Below are 19,376 nucleotides of genomic sequence, written 5' to 3'. Positions count from 1 at the left end.
TCAAGCCTACACGAAATACATACTCAAACTTGCTTGATTTTTTTTTTAACTGAAAGGATCAGTGGAGTTCTGTAAATAATAAATGAAATAATGTGTATATAATACTTAACAGTGCTGGTGTAGCACATAGATATCATTATTTACACTACTGCTCCATCGTAGTAGACATGCTTTACTTCCTCACAAACCTGTTTTAAAAGGGGGCTGATGGGTAAGGAGGCTATGGAGGTTCAAAGCAATTTAGTGACTTTCTCAAAGTCATGCTGCTAGTGAGAATCAGAGCCAGACCCCAAATCTGGTCTCTGTGACTGCAGAATAATTTTTCTTGCTCTTTATCTCCATGCGGCCAACATAACCCATCTGCTCATAGTTTGAATGAAAATAAACCCCTCAGAATGGTTGTTTTAGAGTCCTAGAGACTCAAGTAAACATTCAGAAATACAGAGATTAGGTTTGGGGACTCCAGCACAGTGTTGGCCAAGTACCAGCCCGCAGAATAAGGCATGGAAAGCAGTGCTGTTCCTGATGCACAGTACATACTGTTTCATTTAGGGCCACCACAAAGACTAGGAGTTCAACCCTAGACATGGGACTCCAGACGAGAAGATGGTCTGTACATAGCACAGACGTTTCCATCCTTGGAGAGCTGTCCTACTTTCTCCTGTAACAACTTCTCAGTCTAGGGAGGTTCTTTTGACACATCTGGAGGAGCTCGGTTTTGTTTAACTGGGACTCCCTCATCATACCTTCCTCCCTCCCTGTCATAGCTACCCCCTTCATGAGCACAGTGCATAGTAATTCAAGGTTTGACATAACCTTAGGGTGACAGCCTGGATTAGGAGGGGTACTGATGTGATCCCGAAGCACACCATGTAACGTGAATTTCCCTTCCCTCCTCTCTCCTCATTGTCAGACCTGATCTTGCCTGCTTCTACCAGTTTAGCTCAAGAGTTGCTACTTTTCTTTCTAAACTTGTTTAAAGCATCCAGTTCTTTGTTTTATAAATCCAGGAGGCTGCCATTAGGCTTAGCAAAGCTAGATTTCTGATAGAACTGAGACTCTTGCAGAATAAGCACTTTAAATATGTTCCTGGATTCTCTGTGAAAGAAGAGAAAAAGAAAAAATGAATTATGTATCTTTTTCTCTTTAAATGTAGATTAGAAAAGCTGTAACACTGACCCCACTCTCTTGTCTTTTAGATAGACCACGTGGTACAGGGGCACGCTGCCTTCCCAGAGCTACAGGCCAAGGCCACCGCCAGGTAACTGCTCTGTCTTCTCTCTGACTCTCTTTCCATGATGATGTGGATGACATTCACTTGAGCAGCTGTGTGATTTTCAGGTCCTAGGCACAATGAAAATTCCTATCAGTCCTTGATTGTAAGATGGCCATCCAGATGGTCTGTAACATACATGCATTAATTTTCAGAATGACTCAAGAAAACTCAAAAGAGTCTAGAGATCCCCCAAGAATATCTGAGGCTATGGATGAGAACCTCTGATACAGAGGATTTGGGGGTTGAACCTCCTTGAGTTCACATGCCAGCTTTGCTGCTTCCCAGGTGTGTGACCCTGCAGTTTATTTAACTGCTTTAAGCCTATCTCTTTATCTGTACAACTGACAAAAACTGATATAGAGTACTTTCTATTAAGTAAGGCTTAGCTTAAAAGACTGCTTACATGTACTCATTTTCCTGTAAAAAGTAGATAGAAGAAACCATGTACTCATTTTCCTGTAAAAAGGAGATAGAAGAAAATATGTCTTTATAGCTGTACAAGAGAAACAAAAGATCAAATCAGAAGCTAATTGAGTTGGCTTATCTGTAGACGGGTTAGAATGGGAAGGAGAGACAAATTACCTGTGTCATCTGTACCCCTTCCTAGTGGTGTGGCCCTTGGAACTTCTTAGTGCCTTAATACCTCAATGTAAAGGAAATAATAAACCTTGTATGTTTACTGAGGGAATTGAATGAGTTAGAATAGTGGCTGGCATGTACCAGTAATTATCAAGCTGTAATGGGTGTTCACTGACAGTGATAGTGGTAGAAGTTATTGCTGGATCATTGTAGGTGCCTATACTAGAAATTTTCATTCCCCCCAAGAGGCACACACCCTCCTGGAGTGGAATGCATTGTGTGCTACACTAGAATACAGGCAGGGTCCAATACAAGTCTCTAAATACAATGCCATGAAAATGGAGGGGGTTTATGCCATGTCCTGCTATGTCCCCTCATTAACTGGCACTTTAGTTGTCTTAGTAATGGTATAACTTAGAACAAGAATTCCTAATTTCAAGTCATCAGTGAACCTTTGCAATTATGCATCTTTTTTAAAAAAATTACATACTTGTATTTGGATTTCTGTGAAAAGGGGCTATAACTTTTATCACATTCTTGAAGGGATCCTACACAGAAAAGAATGCTAGATTTGGAGTTCAGAGATCTGAATTCAACTAACAGCTGCAAAATATATCCTTGTGACATAGTATTGGAAAATCAGCCCAAGATGCCTGTGAAAGTGTATTTTTAATTTTGTGAAGTAATATATTTGACAAGGCCTTGCAAACTCAGTTTTGATAATGATGATGACAGCTAATTCTGTTCTACCAACTAATGATAATAAAGAAGGAGGAAGTTTGGTGGTAGCCATTCCAAGGTTAAGCAGATATCAGTCAACCATAATTTTCCTACCTTCTAATGAAAAGTAGGAGGAATACCAAGAACAATGAGTTGCTAATTAGAAATTTTGGATCTTATGCCAATTTTCCCATCAACATCTCAATGACTCAATTTGTACACTCATGAAATCACAGTAATTCTGATGTATTTATCTCATTTGAAGATGTTATTAGGATGAAAGTAGATCAGATGAATGTCAATATATGAAGATTTTAATTCTCCATACAAACCTAAACCAAAGATAGATTTGCAATGAAACACAAATTCCATAACTTTCTTCTATGAATGAACTTCATTTGGAAAATGAAGTGAGTGGCCTGAGCTTTGCTGAATCTGTAGGATGATTTTAAATCTCCTTCAGCTCTCAGCAGCATGCGGCAGCAATGACCACCCCTTTGTACTTTTAATGATCTCTTTCTTTGGCTTTCCAGAATGTCACCCTCTCCCAGTTTTCTCTCTGACTCCTCCTCCTTTTGAAGCTCCTGATACATTTTTGTCCATCAACTCAAGTTCATTGCAGCTAGGTTCCTGGATCCCCTTCTGCCTTTGCTATCTTTTCCAAAGTGGCCCCAACTCTGCCCTTTACCTTTATGTCTTTCTATATATTGACGATTCTCAAATTTTACTTCTAGACCAGATACTCATTCTGTAAATATTAGTTCTCTTCCACCTTCATTCTGTCGTCATGCAAAGAAAAATGCTTCTCTATCATATCAGATCTACGAATGTAACATTCTAAGATGATAAGCCCCATTATGTTTTAGAATGATGCAGGCATAGCTGTTATTCCAGGGGAGTTGGCTGTTTGAAGAGGAACACAAATCCCTGGAAATCGGGAGCAGTGTGCCTCTCTGACTGTGTGGGAGCTTTCCGACAGCACCAGTGCTGCTCACCTCCATGTCAGAGCTTAACATCAACAAAAATCTTGTTTGAAACTGTGGAAACAAGTGTTGATAAACAGATTGAGTATTTTATCCTCTTGATTTACCATAATCCTTTCAGGCCCAGTCTCTGAACAGAAATATCTTATAAGCTTATAAATTAAGTAAACAATAACGAGATGTGCCCCTACATGTAACTGGCAACCACAGTGTCTCTTTACATGGGACCAAATATCCAGACATTTCACTCCATAGCCAGGAATTGATTTATATTGTTTGTAATTCCAGCATTTTTTTTTTTTTGGTTTTGATTTGTCCCATAAAACCTTAACTAGAAATGTCTCAGAATGAAGCTCTGGTGACATGAGCAGACAGCTGAGGGGGAGAAGTTGGCATAATCCACCATAGCTATGTCCAAGGTTGGCAGCAGAGGCAAGATTGAGCTCTAGGTCCTCTGAGTATCTGACCTGACAAATGTCTTGTGAACATTTATGATACCAGTGTGGACAAAGGAAAGCAAGTCCTTGCTCTTCATATAAATTGCACATACACGCACACATGCATACACATGTATGTATGTATATACACAGAATGAAATCGATAAATGTATTAAGGAAAACAGAGATAAGTAAGGAAATGTAGCACAAAGGCTTTAGAGGTGATAAATGGGAGCTATGTCAAGTGAGACTTCTGTCCTTTCTGGGGTGATAGTGGAGCAGAACTTTGAGTGAAGGGAAGGAATAAGCTATGATTCTAGGGGGAAGATCCTCCAAATGGGAGGAACAGCAAGTCCCCAGGCTGGAGCCAGCAGCCAGCTTGGCAGGCTTAAGGAACACCTTAAAGTTCACTGTGGCTGGACTGGAGGGAAACGGGTTAAGATGAGTGCAGGAAGTTAGCTGGCAGCCACACCATGCAGGGGCTTGTAGATAACAAAAACATGCTGAATTTAACTTAGGGTTTTAATTTGTTTGTTTGGGGTTTTGGTTGCTGGGGTTCAAACCCAGGACCTGGCATATTTTAGGCACATACTATTCCACTGAGCTATACCACTAGCCCCAAGGTATCGATGGGGCTTTTGAACAAGAGAGAGAGACATGATCAGATTTACATTTTTAAAAGGATTACTTAGGCTGTTCTGTGGAAAATGAACTAGACAATTGTAAGGAAGTGGAGACATGGTGGAAGCAGAGAAATGGGAGAAATAAGGGCCTTCGGTATCCCTCAGCAAGCTCCCAGTGAGCTGGGCAGGAAACTGAAAACAGAGAAGTGTGTCTGTTCTTGGTTTGTTTGCAGAGGACCCTGTCAGCAGTGGTCATCTCCTTGTGAGCCCGCTGGTTTTGGGTCCTTTAGATTTGTCTTTGTTTCACTAATTCACAGTTTTTTCTTGACTTGTCTTTCTTTTTAACTACTTTCCCTGTAATTTTTCTGTAATTCCTTTGAGACAACTCATTTTTCTTGGTTTGATTTATTCCTCAAAGCTTTTTTGTTTCTGTGATTCCCATAATCTGAATAAAGATCAATTTCTTAAAATTTACTTGTCTTCTGTATGCTAAATCTCAGATACACTTACAACTTCCCATGAGAGTCTGTAAAAATCTTTCTTGAACAAGGAAAAGAAAAAGAAAAGACAAGAAGATTTATTAAAAATTTGCAATGTGCCTGGCACTGTGTGTAGTAACAGTTTCATCTAGATCTCATTAAATTCTAGGTGTGGAAATGAGGATTATTGAGAATTCTCAGATTTCAGTTTTAAAGATTATTCTCCCTAGATCCCATCTTGTGTTCTCAAATTGCCCCCTTGGCCTTTCTGGCTCTGTAAATTTCAGTTTTGTAACTTGGACAGTTAGTCTATCACCAAACACTTACTTCCCTCCCCTCAGCTAGGGCAGTCATAGAATCAGCCTGCTGATATTGACATCTTTCCTCACTCTGGGTATGCAACGATAATCAGTAAATTCTTGAGGACTCTCAGATCAGAAGTTGCTTCTTAAACCAAAATAGATGGGTATATAATTTAGCCTTTCTTTGGCTTTTCTTCTGCATGCAAATAAAAGAAAGTGCTCAGACAATCAGGGTCCTTTCAAGAAGACCAAGGGCTGTGCTGATTTGGGATGGGACGTAAATCCTCCATTTTCCACCTCTCCAGGCACAGTGTGTGGCACATGCAACAGGTCTGGGGACCACAACACACTTGTTGGCTTCCCTTGCTCCTCTTCTGTGTACACCAGCATGCCTGGGAGCTTGTATCCACATGACCCCTGAGATCTCCCTTTGGCAGCCCAGTGCTTCAGGGAGATACAGAGATATGTGATGTGTAAACAATGAAGAAATGTGGGGATCCACCAAATTTCCCGTTAAGAGTCAACCTGATATCTTAGACCATTCGGGCTATTGTAATAAAATACAATAGACCAAGTGACTTTTTTTAAAAAGTAGAGATTTATTTCTCTAAGTTCTGGAGCCTGGAAAGTCTAAGATCAAGGTGCCAAAGATTCAGCCTCTGGTAAGGGACTCACTTCCTGGTTAATAAAGTAGCACCTTCTCACTGTGTCCTCACATGGTGGAGAGGTGAACAAATTCTGTTAGGCCTCTTTTTTAAGGGTCCTAAACCCATTTATGAGGGTTCTGCTCCCATCACCTAATCAGCCTGCCAAAAGTCCGGCCTCCTAATATCATCATCTTAGGTAAAATTCTTTGGGATTTTATCATGTAGAGTTGGGGTAGACAGCAACATTCAGATCACAGTCCCTGGATATAAGTGACCTATCATGGCAGCATTTTCAGAGGCTCATCAAATACTGTATTGTTTTTTCTTCATAAGCTGTAAGAATGATCCAAAAATTATAATTCTAGTATTCTACATAAGATCTATATTCATTCATTTTGCACTCCAGTAACTGTTGAACACCTGGTAGGGTGTATAAGATGCAGCCCTGACCAAAAGGATTTCAGATTCTAGGGATGGCCTGTGGAGCCTTGATCTTAGACTTCTCAGAAACCTTCATTTCCTCAACTGAATTAATGAGATGGAGGAAGAGTACCATTCGTTCTTTGGACAAATATTCCATAGTGGCACTGTGTGCCAAGTTTCCTGCTAAACTCTGAGTATATACTGTGATGGTCTAACTTCATGACACAGATGGTCTGGGGAGGCTGAGGGCATCTAACAAAGAAATGAACCCATAAATAAGCCTATAGTGACCAAGCATGATTAGAAAGAAACCAGCTACAGTGGCAATATACTGGGGAACGCTCTTCAGGTATTGGGTCAGGGGATCCCTGGCCATGGAAGGACAGTTAAAATCTGGAGGGTAAAAAGGACATAGCCTTGTAGAGGGTGGAAAGAAGGCCCATTCCAGGCACAGGACTAGTGCCTGTGCAAGTGTGAAGGGAAAGCTAAGGAAATTGATATGAGGCCACAGGTTGTTGCAGGCAAGGTGAGGCTGGAGACAGGGGCAGCATGTGGATCTTCTATGCAGAGAAAGCAGTCAGCCACTGCTGTATTACAAGCAGGTAAATAATGTACTCTGTGTCATGTCAGCAGTCTCCTTATTCCCAGACCAGACACAGGGATGTTACTGTCAAATCCCTACAGAGGATGAGGGCAGGTGGGGTTCACTGTGAGGGTGCACAGCAGTGCCAGGATCACCCCCTCCATTAAGGGAGTTGCGCTGGAGAGGAAAGTAATGGACCAGAGAGGGCTGTGTTCAGAAGGGGCAATCAAATAAGTCCAGCCCCAGGAAAGGCCTCCACAAGGTATCACACCTGAGTCTGGAATAGTGAATGACATAGGACAGGTAAATAGGGCAAGGAAGAGGATTCTAGGTAAGAAGGAGCAGAACAAGTGAACATTCATAGGTCAGGTATACATATTATGAGAACACAAAGTAGATTTTTGAGGTGAGAGCATGGAGAGCACAGGGGTGAGGAGAGGTAAGTGGAGGATGTTCGTGCCATACAGCAAAGGCAGGGAGAGCTAGCTAACAAAGTAGGTCTTGCAGCATAAAAGAAGCTTGCACTTTGTTCTGAGGACCAAGGGGAAGAGCCACTGCAAGATTTCAGGTAGAGGTGGGAGTCATAACCAGACCTGCACTGTAGAGGAGTCACTCAAAAAGAAGTGCGGTAAGCCTCTTTGGAGCTGGCAGGATTTCAAGCAGGGAGATAAATTTGGAAGCTGTTATGGTTTAGATCTAAGACACCCTTTACAGATCTTGTGTGATCTCCTGATCTTGGGGGTGCTATACTCATCAGTGAATTAAGAGCTTAGGAGATTGTGAGGCCTGGTTAGGGATGGGTCACTAAGGCAGGCATTACCTGGAAGGCTGTATTCTTCTCCCCAGCTCCTCCCCATCTCTGCTTCTTGGCTGCCATTCAGTGGGCAGCTTTCTTCCGCCACACACTTTCACCATGCCATTTCTCTGTTGGAGTCAGACAACCTTGGACTGAACCCTCTGAAATAGTGAGCCAAAATAAACCTCTCTTCCTGAAAGTGTCATGATGGGAAAGTTGACTGATACAGAGGCCAAGTCTCTGATCTAGGCATTTGAAGGTGGCTTGAATAGAGTAGCAACAGTTAAGCTTGTGAAAAGTTTTCTAGTTTCAGGAATGTTTAGAGAAAGGAATCAAGTCCGGATGAAAGATTGAATTGGGGAGCTAAGGAAAAAAGTCAGAAATGGTATTTGCTCTGACACTGCCTCCACCCTGGTTAATTAAGCAACTGTTCAGATGATACTTGCTTTGAATAAACAAAAGAGCACAGAAGGAGAAGCAAGTCTGTCAGAAAAGGTGACATGTGTCATAGACATTTCAGTTTAGTTGCCTTTGAACATCCAGGAAGAAGCCTTTGATGGTGCTTGGATACTTGAGCTGGAACTCGCGAGAGGGGAGTGCACTGAAGATATGCATATATATATATTGGGAAATCCTCAGTGCTAGATGGTAACTAGTGCCATCAGAGAAGGGAGGAATCATCCAAGGGAACATAAAGCATAAGAAGGGGTCAAAGACAGGGCTCTGGAACAGTCAGATATTTAAGGGACAAGCGAAGGAACAGATCACCTGATGAGGAGATAGAAAACTGTAGAGGGTAGAGTTCTGGAAACTAGAGAGAGAGGGGGAGAGAACTAATAAGAAAGAAGTGGGGAAGTAGTATAAAATGCAGAAAGTGATCCACTGAGGTTAAAGTAAGGTGTTTCACTGGAATGGAACCAGCAGGACACGTACAGCATTGGGTTAAGAAGTAAGCAACTGGAGTGTGGAAGCCTCTTTTCCAGGACTTCCCCTTGCCTCTAGAAAGGATACAGATGTCTTTTGTCATAAAACATATTCAAGCTTTGATTTCAGACTACTTCTGAGTAGACTATGAATCCAAAGAATTAAATGATTTATGGAGAGGGAGAGCAGAGGAGAAACTTCAGTGATGCTGTCTGCATTTAAGATTACAAACAACAGGCTTTTTGAATAAAAATCTTCATCAGTGACTCTTGGATTCTTTTAAAGTTAATGATGAATTTCCTATAACAGCAAAGGAGAGGGATCTATTTGTCAATCACCTAACATTGTATACTGCTCAGGGCTCTGTATTTAATCTTCCCAGCAGCCTCTAGGGTAGAGTGTATTAACCCCAATTGCAAAATAGTGAAATAGATGGTTTCAGAGGGGTTTTGTGTACCTACTCACTCAGCTGGTACATGGTGAAGTCACTTTCTGAATGTTAAGATTTTTGTTTATTTATTTTATTGGCGTGTGTTTGAGGTACGTAATTCCATTCATTTTGGGGAATTGGTATACATACACATATATATTTACTTGTGTAGATATATGTAATACCTTGAATTTTTTGATCCTTGTACTTTCACCTCCTTATTCTCCCCGATCCCCTTCTCCATTTCCAAATTGGACTTGCATAGGTCAAATCTGTCCCTCTGAAACAGGATATATGATCCTGGAGTTCATGAGAGGGAAATGACAGTTGCGAGCATAGTCACTGGGTGACTCCCTAGTTAGAAGAGGGCAGACTGCCATTTGAGAGAGAGTTGATAAAACATACCAAATTAAAATGAAACAAAGTCAGGACCAAAAAGGTATCATGCAAGATTAAAATTATGTGAATGATGATGTGCATTAGTTATTTTAATGTCTTCCAAGTACATTTTATTTTGAATGCTATACTCAGATAATTCACATGGTAAGGTATAATGGAAAAAACATGTAGAGAAATGGCTGAATCCACAGAATAAGCATACAGCTGCAGAGGTGAGGAGTCAAAAGGGTAAACATATGTCCCATCCCCCAGGGATCTCATTAGAGCATGAGTGACCGTATATGTAGAGGCCAAATGAATCTCACTGTTTGCAGAGACCCACAGTAAATGAGACAATGACAAATTAATAATTATTAGGACTGTAGGCTCTTATTGACTCAGATGTCTGAAACTAAATGCCCTGCTCTGAGATTCCCTGAGAGGCAGAATGAAAAGATTTATAGACATGCATTTAAAAAAATATATCCTCTAAGAGCAGTGATGGTATTCTGAAATGGCAAGCTAGGTTAGTACAGACTCTTGGCTTTGGGTTAAAAAGAATGTTCACAAGGCTTCTGTTGCAAATGTTGGTCCTGTTGGACCAGAAGCAAAGAGAGCTAGGAGACAGAAAAACAGGGTGTGATCATATTCTACCCCTTATATTCTTCTGGCCTACTGCCCTGGGGGCTCAGAGAATCCTTTCAGAAAACGATAATATCCTAAAATAAGGTGTGAGTGTGAGCTTTGACAAACACTTTCTGAGCTGAGATATGTAAAGCACATGGGTTCAGAATCACACCGCGGGTTTCATGTGGACCCGGTCCTGCCTCTCTGCCTCAGAGTGTTCTCCTGTGGAGGGCTGTTAGTGATGCCTCCCTTCTTGGGTGGTGGTAGAAGGCCAACCATCTCCTCAGGGAAGGGAGCTGCTGCCCTGTGGTGGTTGAACCTTCTCTGGGTAGTAGCTTATTCCTCCTGATATGATCAGAGAGAAAATTTTAGACTGGGCATGAAGTGCTACAGCAAGAAACAAAGAGCTTGTGAGTAGATAGGGTTGCCTTTACCCCACAGAACACACACACACACACACACACACACACACAGTCAGGTACGTACACATTCATTTGTGTACAAGGCACTTTTGATTCTCTTCATTTCCTATATAGTATTTCCTTATGAAATTTTCATTTAATAAAATAGTTTCACTGATCAAGGGAGGAAAGAGAGTTTGAAAACCACTGCTCTAGTTGTTCGTTTCCTTACACTCAGTTCAGAAAACTTTCAGAAGCTTCATGCGATCCATGGGGATGTTCCCAGTATCGTAAAACTACAACCAGAAATCATAAATCATAACTATTGTCTGAGGTATTGACCTCCCTTCGGCCCTGATTTCCTATATTTTTATTCTACCATTATTCAAGCCATGCTTTTAGCCTTTAAAGCTGTAGTTCAGGGACAACAGCTGGAAGTAGAGAGATGCTGACATCTGATATACTCACTTTCCTTAGTTGAGAGCTTTGGAAGGCATCACCTTTAGGAACAACAAGGCTAATCAACTTCAATCGGGATGCCAGGCAGTGAGATTGAAAACAAGGTAGTTATTGTTACACCAATTTTATGAATGGGGCAGTTGGATTCAGAAAGGCTAATATGTGTGACCCAGCTAGGAGAAGTAATACCAAGATCTGAATCTAGCACTGTCCTGACTCCCAAGCCCACCATCTTCTGTCTCCTTCTCACATGAAGAATGAGGGGACTGGTCTGGCTCCTTCGTTCTTTACATGAGGAAACTAAGGCTTAGAAAGGAGAAAGAACTTACATAATGTCATTTCATGTGTTAGGAATAAAAATCAAATCTCATCTCCTGATCCAAGCTGGATTCATGACATCCAGTCACCTCCTTTACCAAGTTCCTATTTTGGATTCAGAAATATATATTTGTCGCCCTTTGTCATCTCATCATCATTATTACAGTGAGAAAGACTGATGTTAGTGAATCCTTTACATGTGTAATGTACTGTACAGTTCCCAAAATATTGCATGTTAACATACAGTCTTCTTTGATTTTCACAATAACTGAGGTAAGCTGGACAGGGATTTTGGTATCTGTTATTGCAGATGAGAAGAGGGTAGTTTCAAACGTTTGAGAACCTTTTCCATGGTCACCTACCTATCAGGAGTAAAGCCTTTCCCAGACCTGGTCTGCTGACTTCAAACCTTATTGCTTCCCAGTAGGACATGGTACTAAGGTGAGATTAGAGAGTGCAGTAGACTGGCTTCTCTAGGGGTAGTTTCTTTGACAGAGATTTGGGGAGTGTGCTTACTTTCTGGGTCTGATATGGAAGTGCAATTTTTTCCCCCTGAAGAACAATTGGCTCCTGACCCTAGCCCTTTTCTAAAATCAAAATCCACTTTTCTTGCAGATGCCAGAGTGTATATGCATATTTGAATAGTCACCTGGATCTGATTAAGAAGGCTCAGCCTGTGGGTTTCCTCACTGTTGATTTACATGTTTGGCCAGATTTCCATGGCAACCGGTCTCCCTTAGCAGATCTGACACTAAAGGGCATGGTAAGTAACAGCCTGTCCTTGCGCGAAGATGAAGGCAGGCCAAAGGGCCAAAAAGTTTGGATGAAGCAAAGTGAAGAGAAACAAAAAAGAGGAAAAATAAAAAAAGAACAGGCCACTAGCACACTGGCCTCTTGGAAATGCGTTGCTGGTGTGAAGGCCCTTGGTGCTTCCAAGACAACCTGTTGAAAGTTCTCATTGTTCCTGAGCCAGCCTTGAGCACATTCAGAGTAGTATATGTTCAACTACTTCTGCTGCTTTGTCCACGGTGGCTGGAAGTTGTGTCTGTATAATTTGTGTATTTACCTCAGTTGATAAAGTCATGCTTTTCATCTCCATCTCCAGCCACCTGGCAAATCAGTGGTAAATATTACCACCCATAGTCTTGCTTGCCTCTGCCACAAGTCATATAGGCTCTGAGTCAGGGCTCTTCAGAATCTGTACCAATATTTTTAAGGTTTCAGGTTAAACTTTGATCAAAAATAAATACCATTAATACCTTCTGGTGGGTAATAAATTCAGATCTTAGTAAGCTTTAAGATCACTCCCAGTACAGAGATTCTGGGCCTTCCTAGAGGGTCAAGGATGAACTTGGTGGGCAAGCTTACAGCCACCTATCCAGAGGCTTAACATCAGTTAGATCATCAAAATTTAAACCCAAGTGTCCTACTCCAAAACTCATCATCTTTCCATTCACATACACTTCCTTTCTAAGTCCAAAAATCTCAATACAGTATTTGGGTAAGTATTTTATATCTTTAAGATGCTGTTCACATATTTGTGGTAACTACATGCAACATTTCCACATTTCTAAATATTTTTTCTGTTACAGTTCCCTTAATTACACAACAGGTAAAATAAATAAAATGTGCCTAGCATTCCAAGTCTCCCTTGGGACTTCCCCACACATTTGACTGTCTTGCCCAAAGATTCAAACTAGGCATGTGCATATTTATAAACACTCCTTCCACTTGTGTTTCTTCCCTACTTCCTCTCATTCATGGCACCATGCTCAGCCATTGCAAAGCCCCGCCTCCTCAGGGCATTCCCAGCTCTCCCAGGATACTATAGCCACCTTCCTGTAGGGCAGCTTCTACAGGGTCCTGTTCAGTCTCCCAGTTGATGCATATGGCAGGCATTCCTTGGGAAGTTCCATCTGGGCTGACTTTGAACTCAGGTCCCTGGTATCTGAGAGGAAACCAAATGGACTTAATACTTATCTGACCTTCTTGGTCCCCATTTGCATATCAGATGAGACATCAAGGAAACAGTACCCCAGGTCATGGCATCTTTGTATTTCAGAAAGAAAGAGCTTTCAGTAATCCACATTTCAACAATATGGCTCTAGTGCTAGTGGTGAGTGAATTAGGAAATGGCTATGCTCACTTCTCTTTTGATATTTCTTACCTCCCATATCATGCTCCCTGTAGTAAGCCCTTTCTAGAACTTCTTGCGAGGAATAACTTTGTCTCCTTGAGTGATTACTATGTTTATCAGAAAAAGAAAAAAGCAAAGTCACCCATTGTGTGTCCCTTTTTACCATATCTGCTAGCAAGTTCAAGAGTTAACTTTAGGGCTCAATTACATTGATTACTTCATTCTCACTTTCTGGAAGAAAGTGTCTCCATGATGTCTCTGATCTCTTGGAATGCTTGAAATCTAGAGAAAGGTTCACAGTATCTTTTTCCTTCAATACTAATGCTTTTTGGAAATTCTCATGGATATCTGCTAAGGACTGAGAGAGTTAAATTCAAGTGTCACACCCCTCTCTCTTATAGGTTCTTATTCATTTGAAGGATACAGAACAAGTTACATTTAATTATATTATTATACAAAGCACTGGGTTTCTTAATAAATATTGATTGGAAAATGCTTCTGCAATATAAAATGAAACTACCCCACTCCCATCACAAATTATCCAGATCTGTTCTTTAAAACTCACCTGTGGATGAGACACAGAGGATCATTTCCCACTGCTGCCAGAGAGAAGAGGCCAGAGGGAGGAAATCTCTTCACCTGACTCTGAAAGAGAGATCTAAGCCATGGCCACTCGGCTTCCATAGTAGACCAACAGCAAGACATGAGCAAGAGCATAACCAGTGATCCTAAGCCAGAATCACAGCCTACCACACGGTGTCCAACTGATGTGGCTGAACTCTTACTCATTTCAAACTTTTTAATTTGTTCTCCCAGATGGATGCCTTTTTCTTACACAAGGCTCCATCAGCGCTTCAGGGAACCTGCTTTTACGCCAGTCTCATCTAAGTCGCTCCCATGATAAGGATGCATAGGTGTGATGGTGTGGGTGATGTGGCAGCAAGTGACCAGGCTCCAGATACCCCAGTTCATGCTCCTCTGGGGCATGAAGCAATGTCTTCCCTCTGTATTTGATGAGCCAAGGAATTAATGTTGTTCAATTATAGTTGCGTAAATTGATAGAAAAAGATAGGATATAGAAGAAAAAATGTTCAGTAGCAAAAAAAGAACTTGAATTATCACACATTTAACAAATTTTAACTTAATATCTACTGTGTACCAAGCATAGCACTAGGCACTGAGGATACTGTGATGAATAAGACAAGCAAAGTCTGTCAGAAGACCTGGGTTCTGTTTTCCATTCTCTATGATCCTTTGGGCAATTTTTTTTTCAGTACCAGGAATTGAACTCAGGACCCTGTGCTTGCCAAGCAGGCATGGCATCCCTGAACTAAATCCCCAGCCTCCTTTGGGAAAGTTAGAGCCTCACCTGTAAAATGAAGTTCTATAATATCAGCATGATCATGTTCACTCCTAGTTCCAGCATTCCTACTGTATGTTAGGTCCTCAGGGAATTTGTCTTAGTTACTTTTCTCTCCTTGCAGAGACAGAATACCTGACACCCAAAGTTAAAGGGGAAAAGGTTTATTTGGTTCACAGTTTGTAGAGGTTTCAGTCCATAATTGACTGACTCCAAGGCAGGGTTGTGTGGCTGACAGATCTTTCAGAGGAGAAAACAGTTCCTGGTAGACAGGAGGTAGCAAGAGCAGCAAGGGATTTTAACAGTGTCTTTCTGCCCCTTTTGTCTTATCCAGACTACTTAGGGTGGTAACACTCACACCCTTAATCCTAGTGTCCTTGGGCCTAGCATTGCACCAGGAATCAATCACACACTCTAGATTCAGCCACCTTTGAAAAAGGCCCCACCTAAGACCACATAAGGCTTTGGGGGATATCTAAACACAAGCCCTAACAGAATTTTATGATAGATATTTTTCACAATATTGACTTGAGAAGGCTGAGTCCTAGAATTCCTTTATGGTCTGTTCTTCAAAGTTTCCATCTTCCTGTGTGTTGAAATCAAAGCCATAGTTTTCGTCTGGTTGCCCAATTATTTGCCAAGAGTAAGCCATCAACCAGTAGCTCTGCTGCAGGCAGGAGTCCCTCTTGGCACAGTGAGATGAATAACTCAGAACAGTGGGAGCTCAAGATGCAAGCAAGGAAGGGTAAGAGCAGGTGCTGGAGAGGAGCAGCAATGAGCCAGGGGAGTGTGCATACACAGAGAAGGTATCTCTACTTCAAAGTAGCTCAACAGGGAGGAACATGCTCAAATTTGCACATGAGAACAATCACTCTGCCTCCATTGTGAAAAGGAGCGTGATTAGAAATGTGAATTTGTTCTGGGCTGTATCAGCAATAGGGAAGGACAATGTGATGCCCTGAATAGAGAAAGAGGAGGACAGTAAGGACCCAGTAAAGGAGATGGATTCAAATAATTGGAGGGAGGGAGTCCTGTTTGGGCAATTGAATGGTGACTGTGCCTTGCAATGATAGACCAATCCTTGCCTGGCAAGCTCAAGGTCCTGAGTTTGATATCTGGTATGGGGGGGGGGGATAGACCAATCCTGGTTGGGGGCAGAATCTAGAGAGAATACAGTGGACTCCCAAAATTCATGGGAGTTATGTTCCTAGAGCACCTGTAATTGTGAAAAACTACAAATTTCAGATAGGGTCAGAGAAATGCCTATAAATGCCTATTTTTATAGTTTTAACCCTAAGTATGCTATGTCTCCCACAGTTATGTAATTTAATTTAATAAAATACTGTATTAATAAATCCTTACAAAGTGCAGGATGTTTTGGCAGTATCTTGGGGATCTTAGGGCTTTAAGAAGAACAAAAATGAGAACACCTGAGATAGCTACACATGGTACAGCAACCTGTTATGATGAGAGAATGCTGATACATCTACCAGAGAGGTGTTGGGGCTGGTGAGCTGAAGGGAGGCCCAGTCAGGCCAGGTTTCCAAAGAAAAGAACACACATGGAACCAACATTACACAGCAGGAACCCAGCTTTATTTTCCAGCTCACCATTTATAGTAGCTTTCATCAGCTTACTGAGACATAGTAAGACAAAACATTCTGGGCGAGCTTGCAGGCTGTGTGGTGCATGTGTGGTTGTCTATTCTGATTCATTATTATATAATGAAGCCCCATTGTGTGCCTGCACTGAATGACAGGATTGTGTCCTCAGGTGCCCTCTGATGACCTCAGAGCCCCAGAGTTTGATACATCTCACAGTGACCCCCTGCAAGGGGTTACAGGGCAGCAGCCGATCGGCAGCAAGGAGAACTGAATATCACTCTAGGATTGGCTACTTGCAAACCTCCTTCCAAAAAAAATTGCAGAGGATATTTGCAGTTTCCACAAACAATTATTAGTTAGGTTCTAAGAAAAAAAATCCTCCAATGACTGAGGCTGCGAACTCTGAACCATAACTTCATGGGGATACACTATATTAAGTAGGGCTGAAGAGGAAGAAGGACCAGGACCCAGGTAGACCACTCACCTCTTCTATTTTTTTGCAAGCTGCATACTCAAGCCTACTTCAGCTCAAGATTATCATACCATATAACTTGGGTAAACGCATGTTGTGTGAATTAATTTTATAATGTGAAAACCTAAAGTGAACTATAGTATAGTGGTACCTCGGATCACAAATGGTTTTGTTTGTGAATAATTTGATTCTCAAAAGAAATGTTTGGGAAAATTTTTTTTGCTTGGGAACTCTGCGTCAGATGATGAACACAATCGGGCTATCTTTCCACATGAACATGAATGTGGCCATCTTCTCCAGAGCCATGAAAGTAATTAAGTTTATAGACCAAGGTACCACTGTATTGATGCCTATAAACTTCAGGCTAGGCTTGAAGAAACCATCAGGCTTTACCCTCTGGATATGTCTCATGAGAACACCTTGATGAATAAGAGTTGTGAAGGTGGAACTGCGGACAAGTCTTCCTGACATCCAAATCCAGCTTCCGTTTAGTTCTGGCATTTCTCAGAGATGGACCTTCTACATATAAGCATATGGTTCCAACTGACTTTCATGGGATTCCCTTTCAAACCACAGATTCTAAATTATCACTCAGTAGGTGTGACATTTAGAGGAGACAGATTATTTTACTGTGAATACCCCTTGAGCACTTACTGAATTCTGACAGAAGCAGAACTGAGACAAGAGAATGTAGTAGAATGCCACTGTTCACACGTTCATTTCTTATAAGCCACAGAAATTAGATATTTCTAAGAAAAAGAAACAGCCGTTTAATCTCATGCTAAGAAGCATCAAACACAATCATCCTGTAGTGTTTGTTTTGCTTTGGTTTCTTCCAAGGGCAAGGCACTTGGGGGGCTAAGGGGAAGAAGGGGTATTTTTTCCCAGGTCTAGAGAATAAATGATTTAGTAAGCATTCCACGTTCAGCTTACAAAAAGGGGATTTGCATGTGAAATTGTTTCAGCAAGAAAACACAACACATTCAGAGTTCATGGGAACTATATCTAGCCATGGCAGCTCCTTAAGCCATCTGCTTTTCTTTTCTTTCTCCCTACAGGTCACTGGATTGACACTGTCTCAGGACCTTGATGATCTTGCCATCCTCTACCTGGCCACAGTTCAAGCCATTGCTGTAAGATACTTTAATGCTATTTTTAAAAAGAATCTGGGGCTATCAGTATATGAAGTATGATTTTAAAATATGATGTGTGATTAAATTTTTAAAACATTTATTATAGTAAAAGACACATTGCTATCAATCCCCATCAAAACAGTCCCCCTCACTCTGGACACACTTATCCCATCACTCTGGCCTTTTTCTGAAGCAGTTCTGGAAATCCTCTTTTGTGTCTTCAGTGGTATTCTCATAAGTGCCTCAGTGTCATGGATTGATTCAAAATGTTTACCTGTCATGGTTCTTTTGATTTTGGAGGACTGTCAGAAGTCATGTAGCGCCACATCCAGTGAATAAGGTTGAGGAAGACACCTCGTAACGTTTTTATGGGCCACCTTTTCCATTGGATGGCACTCAGCAACAAAATTTGCTTTATTTTTTAATATTACCTCATAAAGACACAAAAAAGGACTTCCAAAACTGCTGCAGAAAGTGGCAAGAATGATGGGACAAGTGTGTTTTACGCGGGGGGAGTTATTTTAAAGGGGATTATTGACAAAGTAGTATTTTCATTGTAATTTTTTTTTAATTTAAACATTCTTTACAGCTTTAGATCACCTCTTGTACTACTCTAAGCCATAAGTATCCCAAGCTCTTGTGATAGTGTCTTAATTTAAAGAGAGATGGTGGTTTTCTGGAAGGGAATTTGACAGTCCTGCTTTACTGATAACCCCACATAACTGAAAGCCGAATGGAATAAAGTCTTTGAGCTATCGCTCATTTATCTAATTTATCCTCTAAGTGGAGTTGAAAGCAGGCACATGCCATGTGTGCTTGCATTAGAAAAACTGGTGTTAAGAATGACCAAATTTAAAAAACACACAATGTTGTTCACTTTGTGGAATAATTTATAATTGACTGTTTAGATGAGGTAGTTCGATGGTTACTAACAGAAAGGAGAATTTAAATCTAAAATAGTAGGAGCTCTTAAACTAAATTCCAAAATGAAGACAAAATCCTAGAAACTCAAATATTGTTTACGAAATATTGTTATCTAGAGGTGACCCAGGAGTGGAGCATAAGAAGATAACCCTGAAATTACAAGAAAGTTTATATGTGTATACCTGTTAGAAAGTACATTTTGGTGGAGACAGTCATGGCTTTCAAGGTCTCAGAGCAGGTCGGTACAGCAAAATAACAGTTAATCCAGGTGGTCTAGTCACTTCTGGAAAGAGAATAAGAAGCGACGTAACGGAAACATCGATTTACTAAATTTAAATTCAAAATTTATTATTAAGTAACA

At 41.1% G+C, this 19,376-nt stretch overlaps 1 protein-coding gene and 1 long non-coding RNA gene across 18 annotated transcripts in view; one reads left to right on the top strand and one right to left on the bottom strand.

Moving 5' to 3' along the window:
- Positions 1–19,376, top strand: part of Fggy (FGGY carbohydrate kinase domain containing) — a 479,381-nt gene that overhangs the window by 303,920 nt on the left and 156,085 nt on the right. For all 17 annotated transcript variants that reach the window (XR_015452489.1, XR_015452488.1, XR_015452490.1 and 14 more), the window contains 3 exons: positions 1,200–1,261; positions 12,001–12,148; positions 18,017–18,091. Coding sequence is in view for 14 of the 17 variants with exons in the window: in XM_087214470.1 (XP_087070596.1) it covers positions 1,200–1,261; positions 12,001–12,148; positions 18,017–18,091 (285 nt within the window). In the remaining 3 variants the exon portion in view is untranslated. The remainder of the gene's footprint in view (positions 1–1,199; positions 1,262–12,000; positions 12,149–18,016; positions 18,092–19,376) is intronic.
- Positions 12,144–19,376, bottom strand: part of LOC147827399 (uncharacterized) — a 45,758-nt gene continuing 38,525 nt past the window's right edge. The window contains exons 5-6 of the long non-coding RNA XR_015452494.1: positions 14,088–19,298; positions 12,144–13,629 (exon numbers count right to left, since the gene is read on the bottom strand). This is a non-coding gene — a long non-coding RNA (uncharacterized LOC147827399). The remainder of the gene's footprint in view (positions 13,630–14,087; positions 19,299–19,376) is intronic.

This window comes from Heterocephalus glaber, unplaced genomic scaffold, assembly GCF_053883595.1.
Source record: "Heterocephalus glaber isolate CG9 unplaced genomic scaffold, H.glaber_assembly_v1.0 deba00001447, whole genome shotgun sequence".
In the NCBI taxonomy this organism is placed as follows: Eukaryota; Metazoa; Chordata; class Mammalia; order Rodentia; family Bathyergidae; genus Heterocephalus; species Heterocephalus glaber.
Note: the sequence above shows the minus strand (reverse complement) of the source record. Positions and strands in the feature narration are given on the sequence as shown.